Source organism: Equus quagga, chromosome 5 (genome assembly GCF_021613505.1).
Source record: "Equus quagga isolate Etosha38 chromosome 5, UCLA_HA_Equagga_1.0, whole genome shotgun sequence".
Lineage (NCBI taxonomy): Eukaryota > Metazoa > Chordata > Mammalia > Perissodactyla > Equidae > Equus > Equus quagga.
The window spans coordinates 10382772-10396328 of record NC_060271.1 but is presented as its reverse complement, the minus strand read 5'-3'; the positions used below and the strand labels follow the sequence as shown (position 1 = coordinate 10396328).

The following is a 13557-nucleotide window of genomic DNA, read 5'->3' as shown; positions in this document are numbered from 1 at the left end:
TCTGGCAGTTATGCTGCACACTCTAATTGGAACTGCAATCTGCCTAGCCAAGCTGTGGGGTTTCCTCACCCACTCCCATCTGAACCCGCCACGTTTAGCTGGCAAAGCCACACTATTTGTCCCTGTGATTCTGACATCAATTCCAACATATGGGTTTTCCAACACCACGAGCAATTTTCCGCGACAGGAGCTAGGTGTCCTACAATTTAACTCAGTTCTAACACTATGTACCTGGTGATAGCATCAGACCCCACAGGTTAAGGGCTCAGTTTCACAAGATTGTCCCCTCTCCACTTCAGATACCAACTACAAGTCCAGGTTGTCACCTGTACTTCTGACCAATCAGCTATGAATCTGAGGTTCTCACAACCACCAACTTGGGTTCAATTAATTGACTAGAGTGGCTCATAGAATTCAGGAAAACAGTTTATTCACTGTTTACCAGTTTATTATAAAAGAATATGATAAAGGATACAGATGGAAGAAATTTATAGGACAAAGTACGTCGGAAGGGGCACGAAGCTCCCATGCCCTCTCTGGGCATGCCACTGTCCCAGCACCCACCTCTATGAGTTCACCAATCTGGAAACTCTCTGAACCCAGTCCTTCTGGGCTTTTATGGAGGCTTCCTTACATAGGCATGGTTGATTAATCATTGGCCACTGGTGACTGAACTCAGTCTCCAGCCCCTCTAGCCTTCCCAGAGGTCAGGGTGAGGCTGAAACTTTCCAACTCCCTAATCACAAGGCTGGTTACCCTGGCAACCAGCCCCCACCCTTAGGTTACCTGGGGACTTTCTAAAAGTCTCGTTAATATAACAAAAGACATCTTTATTGCCCCCATCACTTAGGAAATTCCAAGGGTTTTAGGAGCTCTGCGCCAGAACGGGGATGAAGACCAAATATATATTTCTTATTATAAATCACAATATCACAGTCCCACTGCCCAAAATTGATTCTGACTCCTCTGGGAGCAAAGCTGCTTTTTCTGCCCAGCCCCAGGCTTGGTGAAGACACAATTCTCACTGGCCACACAGAGTAAGGGAGCTGTTCCAGGCAAGAAAGCCACATACTCCTGCCATTTTTACCCAAAACTTTAGCAGTTATTCAAGCATAAATACTCTTAATTTGCCTTGTCTTTTTTTTTTTTTCAATAGGGTTATTCTCTAAGTTGTTTTTTGTTTGTTTTAAGGTATACTTTTCAGTGAGGAAGATTGGCCCTGAGCTAACATCTGTTGCCAATCTTCCTCTTTTTTTTTTTTTCCTCCCCAAAGTCCCAACACATAGTTGTACATCCTAGTTGTAAGTCATTCTAGCTCTTCTATGTGGGATGCCACCACAGCACAGCTTAATGAGCAGTGAGTAGGTCCATGCCCAGGATCTGAGCCAGCAAAGCCTAGGCTGTCAAAGCGAGTGAGCAAACTTAACCACTGGGCCACGGGGCTGGCCCCCAGTTTGTCTTGTCTTGATTGTCTTAATTGCCAGTCAGTTTCCAGTGTCCTGAAACTGTCGTTTGTGACACTCTTACTCAGTTTTATCCTTGTTTTGTGCACTGAGAGGAAATACCAATCTCTTCATACCATCATTACCGGAAGTACCACCTTTATACACATATATTTTGCCTTAGTAATCCAACATCTGAATATATATAAAAGTAACTCAAATTAAATGAAGAAAGATACCTGCTAATAGTCCATACTCTAATGTTTAAATTGCCAATTTGGTATAATACAGCATTTTAAATTACTTTTAAAAGACTATAATTTTTAAATCAGGTATTTTTTTCAGGGCAGGTTTCTAGACAGTTGCTGATAGAATAGAAGGTGTCTGACAGACACTGAAAATATCCCAAAGGAGGGACACATTCACAGATTGGCTAGTTAGTCAGCTTCTAGACTTTCAGCGAGCTGAAGCTGCTCTCTCCTAGGGCAGAGCGCATCATAAACCTAGACCTACAGGAGAAATTACTGCAGTCAGCACATTGACTCATAGATCTCCCCAGTTTCCTTACTCAGACTACTCGAATAGTTTACAAAGTTAGTAAAACAAAAGTTTGTCCAAATGATTTCCACCTAGACAATTTTTGCTTTTTTCTTCTTTGCAACAGCAGAGGCTTCTCTTAGTTTCTCTAAGTGGAAAACATTTTCAGGGATAAAAATATTTTGAAATCATCCAAGGAAAGTTGAAGGAATTTGGAGGAAGATAGGAGAGCTGGCCGTCACAAGGCAGCTTTCACTTTTAGATGTATGAATATATATTTCCATCACAGGAACATATAATAATTAATCTATCCAAACTCCTACTAATGGACATTTCAATTATTTGCATTTTTCACTATTATGAACAACACTACAAATGAACATTCCTAAGAGGGCTCTTAGTATACAGAGAGAACACAGCTCCAAGATACACACTTAGAAAGTAATAGGCGATGAGAATCTTTGCCTTTACTAGATAATTCTGAACTGTGATGTTCCAATTTACTTGGCATGTAACAGTTTCCATTTTTTCAAACTTTTGATATTGTCAGATTTATTAAATTTATGGAATCATCTGGTTGTTTTAATTTGGATTTCGTTACATGCTAATGAGACTGAGCACCTCTTCAAATGTTTATTGATCATTCTTTTGAGAGAAAAATAAAGGGATGAGAAGAGAGAAACAGATAGGCATAGTGAGGAGGGGGAAAGGTGGGAGAAGAAGAGAAGAGAAATCTGAAGTATACAAGGCCAAATAACATTTGTTAATTTTGGATGAAAGATGCATGTGTTTTGTTAAATTATTTTCATTTAGATTTGAGTATGTATAAGATAACATCATAACTTCATAAAACAATTATACTTTGAACCAAATTAAACTTTGAATTAGTTCACATTTCAAATCTGAGGGCTATGTGGTGGTTTTTGACAATAATCCCATATCACAAATTGATTCAGAAAACAGTAAAAAGCACTTACTCGAAGGCCAGAAATCCTCCTCATGGTAACCTGGCGGTTTGAATCATGGTGTCCAGAAATTTGGTTTGGACCCGGGAACATGAAATCTCGTGTATTTTCTTCATATGTAGACAGTGTTTCACCCACTACAAGAAAGATATGTTATGATTCAAATTATAACAAAATATTCTATTTAGAAACAAAACCATCAACTACAATATATATAATGCCTGATGCCTTACTGAAATAAGTGCTTCAGGATCATGTTTTTTTCCTACGAAAGGAAAACTAAAATAAGGTTATGTTAAATGGATTAACACATTTCCTTATTCAGAAATGCAGTACAGATTACTAATTCTCCCTCTCCCTTTTGTAGATTTAGTACCTATGAGTTCCTAGGGCAAAAAAAATGTCCTTGTAAACATATCAAGTTGGTATGACATTTACACATCTAAAACTTAATTACCATCTCCACAAACTTTTCCTATCTTCCATTCTTGTCTACCTGCCATTATAAGATATTAGGTTACATGTTGAAAAATACGTAGGCATTTTCTAGAATTTGTGGCTACCTGAATTAGGTATGTATGTTAATATTCAAAATTTTTCAGATTATTAGTTTTGAATAAAACATAGCTCTCCATTTTTCACATAAAATAATTATCTGATTGAGATAGATTTCTTCTATAATCATAGAAATCAGTAACAGAAATAAAACTATCCTCTATATTTTAACTCGCTCTATCTCAGAGATGTGATAGGTTTACTAAATAGGTAAAGTTTTATTCCCCTCCTCTCCCAATAACAGTCAACACATAAAAACAAAGATAATTAACTACTTTATCAACAGAGGCATACAGAGTGAGATAAATCACAAAAACTTAAAAGTCAATTTTTATGAATGTCATAAAATATGCTAGATAATATCATGTTATTTTCCAATTTCAATTATTACTATTTATTTAACTTTAGAACAATGTGTTCAAATGCTATTTATGTCAATCTTTCTGAATATATAATTTTGGTCTATTGATATTTTACACATAGTGGACCAACACTAGAAACTCAATGTTGTTCTTAATTTGGAAAGAAGGGGAAAAAGTGATAGTTTTAAAAAGAATTTCACTGAAATGGGTTCACACACCAATTACCTTATCAAAATATAATACAGTACCTGGTGGAACTAGTTGGATCAACTCAAACAAGGCTGTATCATCTGAAAGTTTAAAAAAGATTTCCTTAAATAAATAAAATTAATAAACAAAAATTTTTTAGTTTAGCACAGAAGTATCTAAAAGCCAAACAACTACTAGGTAGACTACATATGCTTATATCTTAGCACATTTACTGTGTATATACATATTTTTAGGTTGATACGTCTCTTACAGTTTTACTAATCTATAGTAGGGATTAACTCTTCAATCTCTTTGGGTGTTTTTTCTTAATTTTTTTTAAGACTTTATTTTTTAGAGCAGTTTTAGGTTTACAACAAAACTGACAGGGAGGTACAGAGATTTCCCCACCTCCACATAGGCATAGCCTCCTCAATTATCAATATCACTCATAGGAATGGTACTTTTTTACCAAGGATGAACCTACACTGACATATCGTGATCACCCGAAGTCACATAGAGTTTACCCTAGGGTTCATTCTTGGTGATGCACATTCTGTGGGTTTGGACAAATGTATAATGACACGCATCCATCACTATAACATCATACGTAGTATTTTCACTGCCCTGGAAAGTGTCTGTGCTCTGCCTCTTCATCTCTCTCCTCCCCTTCACCTCCCCCTCCGCTCCTATAACCACTCATCTTTCTATTATCTCCATAGTTTTGCCTTTTCCAGAAGGTCATATTTGGAACCATATGTTATGTAGCCTTTTGAGATTGGCTTCTTTCACTTAGTAATATGGACTTAAGATTGGTGAAATGATCACCACAATAACATCCATTACCATACACAATTACAAAATTTTTTTTTCTGGTGATGAAAACTTTTAAGATTTACTCTCTTAGCAACTTTAAAATCTACAATACAATACTATTAACTACAGTCACCATGCTGAACATTACATCCCCATGACTTATTTGTTTTATAGCTGGAAGTTTGTACTTTTTAACCCCTTCCACTTATTTCACCCACTCCAACCCCCTCTGCCTCTGGCAACCATCAGTCTGTTCTCTGCATCCATGAGCTTGGTTTTGTGTTTGTTTGTTTGTTTGTTTATGATTTCACATATACAGAAGATCAAACAGTATTTGTCTGACTTATTTCACTTAGCATAATGCCCTCAAGGTCCATCCATGTGATTGCAAATGACAAAATTTCCTTCTTTTTATGGCTGAATAATATTCCATTGTATATATATACTATACTTTCTTTATTCATTCATCCATCAATGGCTTAGGTTGCTTCCATATCTTGGCTATTGTAAAGAATGCTGCAATGAACATGGGCGTGCATATATCTTTTCAAGTTAGTGTTTTCATTTTCTTCAGATAAATGCCCAGAAGCGGAATTGCTGGATCATATGGTAGTTCTATTTTTAATTTTTTGAGAAACCTCCATACTGTTTTCCATACTATCTGAACCAATTTATATTCCCACCAACACTGCACAAGGGTTCCCTTTACTCCACATCTTCACCAACACTTGTTATTTCTTCTTTTTGATAACAGTCATTCTAACAGGTGTGAGGTGATATCTCATTAAGGTTTTGATTTGCATTTCCCTGATGATTAGTGATGTTGAGCACCTTTTCATGTTACCTGTTGGCCATATGTATGTCTTCTTTGGAAAGAAGTCTATTCATATCTCCTGTCCATTTTTTAAGTGGATTGTTTGTTTTATTGCTATTGAATTGTATGAGTTATTTATATATTTTGGACATTAACCCCTTATCAGATATATGGTTTACAAATATTTTCTCCCATTCTGTAGTTTGTTTTGGTTGATGATTTCCTTTGCTTTGAGGAATGGATATTTATTAAGAATCTCCTATATGTCAGCCTTGATGTGATATCTGACATAATGAAACAAATAATGTAAAATAAGATATAGAAACTTTTGAAGGCTATAACCAACACAAAGAGAACACAACTGTCTTGTCTGCTTTGTTTGTGAGGAAGATTGGCCCTAAGCTAACATCTGTTGCCTATCCTCCTCTTTTTGCTTGAGGAAGCTTGTCACTGAGCCAACATCCTCATGCCAATCTTCCTCTCTATTTTATGTGGGATGCCACCATAGCATGGCTTGACAACAGGTGCTAGATCCACACCTGGGATTCAAATCTGCAAACCCTGGGCCGCTGAAGAAGAGTGCACAAACTTAACCACCATCCCACCAGGCTGACCCCAGAACACACCTTTTTTAAGCAGCCAGGTTATATTTATATTTGATCCCTATCATAGATACTCAGGGGAAAAAAATCAATAAATTCCAAGAAGCAGTAGTATTATAGGCCACACACTGTGATTACAATGTAAATGAATAATGTATTTTTTAAATATTCAGACAAATCACAAATAAATATTTGAAATAGACCAAAAAGACATTAGACTCAATATGAAGGTTCAGTAAAATGACTGGATACATGATCAATATATTTTATTTGTCACTTTATTGTATATCAACCACAAAAAAAAAAAAAAAAAAAAGAAAATTGAAGGACCTTATTCCCAAAAGCCACAAAGCATACAGTAGTTAGAAATACAAATAAGAAATATATGCCAAGTATACACCACCCCCAAAACCTTAGCAATAGATTAAAAGAAAACGTGTTTAAATAAATCTATATTCATCACACATCTGGAGGAGAAGAATGAATAATGTAAAAATGCCAATTCTCCCCAAATCTAATTACAATGAAAACTCAGAGACTTATCATAGACCTTGAAAAATGATTCTAAGTTCATCTAGAAAAACAAACATGTAGAAATATGATTGTGCATATATCAAATGAAAAGAATATAGATTACAGAAAGATGTAATAATTAACTATGCAATATCAGCCCAATAATAGATACTGAGAACAATAAAACAGACATAATCTGGGAAAGGAGAAGCATGGGAGAGTACAGAGAGACAGGATGAGAGTAGAAAAGATATTAATGGGGAACAGATTTCTGCTTTGGATAATGGCAGTTTACACAAGCAGACCCATCACCCCACTAAGAGAACTAATAACATCTGGTCAAACTATTTTTTAAAATCTGCTTAAAGGCACAGAGAAGCTAATAAGGCAGTGAAGCATTACAGGGCCAAGATCTGGGAGAAGAAGGGAAAGCTAGGGAGATGAGCCAGACATTGGAGCTGCTTTCTCCCTAAGGGCATCTGCTAATTTCAGAAAAGGGCAAATGAAAGACTGAAACTTAGCTGAGATTTTGACAGTCTCACAGACCTAGAAGCAAAATATGACTGCAGGGTCTATTAAGAAGCGGGGGGGGGGGGGGCCTTCGTAAATTCTCCACACTGTGGATAGGGCACCTAAAAGACAACATCGTAGCGATAAGGAGGAACCGGAAATAACCTGGTGTCAGGAGGAGGAGGAAGAGAAGCAGGAGTTGTCATCCTCACTGGAATGGAAACAGCAGGTACAGGTGACAGCAGGGGCAGTGTACGAAAACAGATTAAGAGACTTCACTACAACTTCTTTCTCCATAAACCTCTAAAAACAGCGGTAGCCTAGCTTACAGCCTCTGGGAGAAAGATATGAATGATTTTTCCACTGAACATGACCCGCTGAAGCAAAGAGACATAAAAAGATAGTGACATAATAAGTTTTCCAATAAAATGCCTCAGAGAAATCACCCTACGATTGACAATCTCCATCCAGGAGCAACCCCCAACAAACTTAGTAATCAGTAGTGCCAGGCACCTGTGCCACATAACTTCCAAAAGCATTTTAGTTTCTACCATTAAATATGAACAGATGGCCAACAATTAGACGATATCCTTTAATATGAAGGACAGAAGCAAAAACACGAAACAGAAAACAAAAGCAGAGGCAGCAGAGTTTTCAAGTCTCCCCAAATTCTCCCATAAAAACAGACACAGCAATTACAAAGCAAACTCAAAACCTACAGTGGACAACATCCATGACAAATTAAAGTGACAAGATATCCCCACAAACCCCCAAAATAAAGCAGATGGTGACAAACCACTAACAGCCACAAAAACCTGCAAGGTATCAGCATCTAATGCAGGAGGAAGCAGAAGGAAGTAAGGAGGTATCTAAAAGAACTGGGAAGAGAACCCCAAAAGAGCCAACAGGTACTCGCTGGGAAGCACAGTGAGGCAATTTGAAAAAAGTAGCTGCGAATGGGAGGGAGCTTGCCCATTCCAGTAACAGGGGAGTTCAAAATATCTACAGTAAGGTTCGAGAAATGTAGAGTGATCTCTACCACAGACACTGACCCCCCGGGTTCCCAATCAGGATAGAGCCAAAGAAACTTCAGTAGGAGAAACTACTGTACACAATAGAATACAAATTAAACAGGATTAAAAAAATAGAAGGAAAAGAAAACCCAGGGGAAAAAAAGGACTAACAAAAGTTGAACAGAACAGAGGCAGAAAAATGCCAGAAAGCAAGCCATCATACTTCGAACACTACATAAAGGAGGACAGCGAAGCTAAAGTTATCCTGAATCACATTTCCTTCTGAAAGTTCAGGAAAAAACTAAATTCAATTACGAATGAGCAAAGAAAAGCATCAAGGCCAAATATATCAAGTTCTTATTTAAAAAATTAATAATGAGCAAAAGAAAAAAATTCGTACAATAAAAACAGCCAAAAAGATATATTCACAAAATAAATCAAAACTAAAGTTTACTATTAGAAAATGAAGAAAGTAATACAAGATACTGAAGAACTACATAAATCAAAATTAGAAAAACACGGAAGTGAGATGGTATAACTCAGGAAAGAAGCAGAAATAGAAGAGGTAGTCATTTTAGAAATGAAGACTAAAATAAAATAAACAGAAAAGCAAATAAACATAACAGATAATACCTTAAAAGAAATAGAACGAAAAATGGATTTTTTAATCAATAAGAAATGAAAAAAGATTTTAAAATATGGGAGAAAATAACAAATATTAAACAGGCGAAAAGACCCTGCTTACCACAATAGTAGTCCCTGTTGAAGAAAACTAGGGCAAAGGAAGAAAATAAATACTAAATGGAAACTCCGCCAAAAGGAAAAAAGATTAGAAACTACAAATGAAAGAGAACACATTGTACCTACAAATACCAAGCTATAAAAAACAACTTCAGGACATATTCTAGTAAAATTACCAAACTTTAAAGATAAATAAAAAATATCTTAGGCATCTAGGCAGAAAAAACAAACAAAAATGACTTACAAGTGAAAGAACATTAAACTTTGAGAAAATGATTAAAAATCTAAAATAAACTATAAAACTAAGCAAAGGAGAGAAAATAATTATTAATTCAAGTGAAAACAAAAAGTCTTGTAGGAAAAGTAACATAGTATGTATACGACACGGTTCAGCTATAAATACCTCTTACATAGTCATAACAATATAAACCACAATTGTGATAGAACTGTATTGGGGAGAGAAAGTCAGAAAATGGGCATATATATGTTTTAAGGGCAAGCAGAGAATGTACAAAAAGTATTTGAATCTTCATTTTCCACAGGGGAAAGAAGACATACTGTCTAAAATTGAAAAATGAAAATGTTTCAAGTGCAATATAAGCATGTTAAAGATATGGAAAAAAAAACAATTTAAGAGAAAGATAAAGCAGTCCCTAGGGGAGTGAGAAATGATGGAGGAGAGGGATGCCACAGGATGGCTGTCTTTGGAGTAAACTTTGTAGACTACATATAACTCTGATAAGAAGAAAAGAACATAATTCTATAACCAATTAAAAATAATGTAATTTTGACATAAGCAAAAACCACATTTAAAAATGTAAGACATTAATATTTACATATATGCATAGATGTGTGTGTGTGTGTGTCTGTCTGTATGTATATATCTGGTCTGAGAGCAAGTATCACAGAATAATAAAATTAACTTCTACTGAAAAACACTATTTCCTAGTTTCTATGAACAATCTTCTATTCCTTTACATTTAAAAAATACATTTTGACAAAAACACTTCAGGAAGAAAGACCTTAAATTATTAAAGAAAAAGCTTTATAAAGAACAAATGCTGCTAGAAACCAAGTAGTGAGTTAATGTAAATTCCACCTGCTGGAACCTACGGTATTATTAGCCTCCTTTTACACCCGCCCTTTAGCGTATAACTAAATAATGACGATTTTCCTCCTTCCTCTGTAAAACTTCTCCTTTTCACATGTACTTTTACTGTGAGTTACAAAGCATAAGCACTACAGTACTCTAGAATCCTGGTGACATACAGCAAATCAAAAGCCACAGTGAGTACCCTAAGGGAGACTGCCAGAGTGCTGTCAACCCTCTGCACCAGCTAGAACAGCTGGTAATTTCCATATTTCCGTTCATAATTTCCTCTAAACGCCCGTTTACCTGCCCGAACGACAAAGTGAGCTGGTCAGAACGCCTTTGCCATTGTGGACGTAAAACACACCCCGAGTCCTGGGAGCTGTCCTGAGGATGGAGGCGGGGGACTCTCAGTCACAGAGTCTCAGACTTGGGAGGACGTACGCTCAGCCTTCAAAGCTCCTCCTAAGAGCTTTTTAAATACCTCAGACACCAGGGAGGCACTAAGTCCCAGAAGCTGGGAAGCAGGGGATCTAATGAAAACGCTACTTTTCCCTACAGGCAAGAGAAAGCAATAGGGACACCTAGTAATCTACCGCAACATAAAGTCACGTCTTCTCTTTCTCCAAATGTGGAAGGGAATGAAGCCAGAGCAGCTATTATACTATAAATTTTCAAATACAAAATAAACTTCCTAATCAAAGGATTATAACGCTAGAAGTAGGTATCTCTAAATAGGACAGTTCCAGCAATCATAAAAGTCATAACAAGAGGCAGCTATATGAGGTGTTCATGATATTTTAACCCCCTGGATGTCAAAAACCTAGTGTGTGCAGGTAGTGCCAGATGCACGAGAGACACAGCAGTGAACACACAGGGAAGTCTCTGCTTTTATGAAACACATTTTAATGAGAGATAAAATAAAAAGTAAGCAATATATTAGTGCTAAGAAGAAAAACAGGAGTATCATTTTTTCCTATTTGCTCTGAGCAGGACCCTTTTTACACCTGTTGTCTTGGTGGAAATATTAAAAGCATACTCTTTTACTCTCAAAATATCCCATCGTAGAACTTTAGAACTCTAAGGAAAATGGGATAGAGATTGAGATATTGACCAAAAAGGTGTGCTATTTTAGATACATGGTGAGGAAAGTTCTCTTATTTTGATGATAAATCTGAGCAGTAAGTGGAAAAAAGTGAGGGAGCAAGCAATACGCGTATCTATAGAAGAGCTTCTCAGTATATTTGTGGAAGTATACTGTGAGAAAGAGGGGAAGGAAGGAGGGGTACAGAGAGGGAGAGAGACTGCAGAAGAGAATCTGTCAACCTTCATGGAGAAAGGATGGAAATCTACAGTTTCAATAGAGAAATCTATGAAGTAGAAAACTTCATTCTCTTTCTTGCCTAAAAATCGCTCCCAGGGTATAGTTTAGCCATAACTAATTTTATTCTGGTCGATTCCAGGATTAAAACTGTTCCCCTAAAGAGAATGCCTTTTCTATGAATTTAAAATTGCCCTATTATAGCTTTAAATATCATTGGCATTCAATATCATTTCATATGTCATATATATATATTTCCCCCGAACCTTAGGTGATTCTGGGCCTCTAGAGTTTCCTTCAGAGGTGCAGATATGATATGAAATGGAACTGGTAAGTTCCCCACTAATAATAGTAATAATAATAACACACCATCAATAATAATAAACAAGGGACATTTTAAGTGTTTACTGTGTACCAAGGACTGTTCCAGGCACCTCATCTGAGGTTACTCAAGGATCTGACCATTCATCAGACCATCCACTTAAGGGGTCCTCAGATTTCCTTGAGCATTTGGACCATGCTCAATTTGCTATTTAGATAACATATTCTTGATGAATGAATTTTAGATTTTAGACAGACAAGCACGAAATCGTTTCGTATGTTACACAATGGGAAATGGTATATGTGACTTACAATGCCATAGTAGAATAGGTCAGTGAAAATTCTGGAAGAGTGTACATTGGTTCAGTGTTTCCTTACTTGAAATGCTTCTCTTTTTTTCCATTGACATAAAGCCGGCTTTACTTCTTTGGACTCAATTTTATATTCTATCTCAAGGAGCTGTTTCTACCATTTCCACCATCACCCTGTTTAAATTCAAAGTCTCGGTGCTATGGAGGCTCACCGCAGGGACATCTGTGAGCTGTCTCCACAGCCTGCCCCTCCCCTCCCCTCCCATTACAGATCTGCGAGGTTCAAAAGCTGACCCACACACTACCTGACCTAAAGGCAGAACATGTGTGAGCTGAGCCAAGAGCATATGACCTCGCCCACCCAACTGTGATTAGAATGAATCAAGACTTGATGAAAATTATGAAACACAGACCTCTTATTCTTAAAAACATGGTAGGAAGGTGTGAGGCCTGAAACTTCCACAATTTTGCTACTGTGAATTTTACTACCAGAAATGAGGTTAAGATCCAGGAAGATAAAACAACTATAAATGTACAAACAATTAAAATAGAGCCTCAAAATAAATATGTCAATCTGGGTCCAATTAGGAGAGAGAACCCACACAGGGAAAGTTTAATATAAAGAACTATAGACTATAATGGGAGTTAAAGTAATGCAGCATTGTCCAGGAAGATGTAAAGAGAACTTAAAAATACAGGCACAGCAGACAGAAGGAGCAGCTATTACTCCAGGGCTCAGACAGTGCACCTGAGGAAGAGCTCTCCGAAGCCCTCCTCCTCAGTGCTGAGATCCAGAGAGGGTACAGCCTTGGCTCACTGAAAGAGAGAAAAGTTGCTCTAGTGCCATGCCGGTAGAACTTACTGGAAACGTGCCTAGGGAATTTGTCAGAAATCATCCCTCTAGGGTGCCAGGAAAGCTATGCACAGGGAGGTGTTTCACCAGAGGCACTTTACCGCAAAAGCACCTGAAGGGGGACGGCTAAAGGAAGCTGCTATTGGCCACCACGTACTGCAGTACCTGGGCACCAGAGCAGCTGTAAGGGCGGCAGAAGTCTGGTGCTGGAAAAGGCAGGTGCAATGCAGGAGGCTGCCAAGCAAGCACAGCAGCAAAAGCACCTGGAAGCAAAACCCTTTCCCTCTGCCGTGTTACTCCAGGGCCCTCTCCTGCGCAGAGCTTCAGTGCCAGCCGGAAAGAAAAGAAATATTTAAAGAGCCCAGATCAATTACCACAGAGCAGACCAGAAGACTGAATTTGGAACTGAGGAGCAATAAATCAACAAACAGCACATTACATGAAGCAAAAACTGATATAAATGTAAGGAAAAACAGAAAATTCAATAATTATAGCTGGACATTCAAATGCCCTTCTTTCTGTAACTGATAAAACAAACAGACCTTCTCTCCCCGCCAGAAATAAAATCAGCAAGGAGTTAGAAGACTCGGACATTATCAACCAAG

General features: G+C 37.3%; 1 protein-coding gene across 2 annotated transcripts in view; it reads right to left on the bottom strand.

Annotated features, from left to right (window-relative positions):
* SPATA6 (spermatogenesis associated 6) overlaps positions 1 to 13557 on the bottom strand; it is a 122565-nt gene that overhangs the window by 83505 nt on the left and 25503 nt on the right. For both annotated transcript variants that reach the window (XM_046660688.1, XM_046660689.1), the window contains exons 4-5: positions 4110 to 4151; positions 2957 to 3081 (exon numbers count right to left, since the gene is read on the bottom strand). In XM_046660688.1, the coding sequence (XP_046516644.1) occupies positions 2957 to 3081; positions 4110 to 4151 (167 nt within the window). The remainder of the gene's footprint in view (positions 1 to 2956; positions 3082 to 4109; positions 4152 to 13557) is intronic.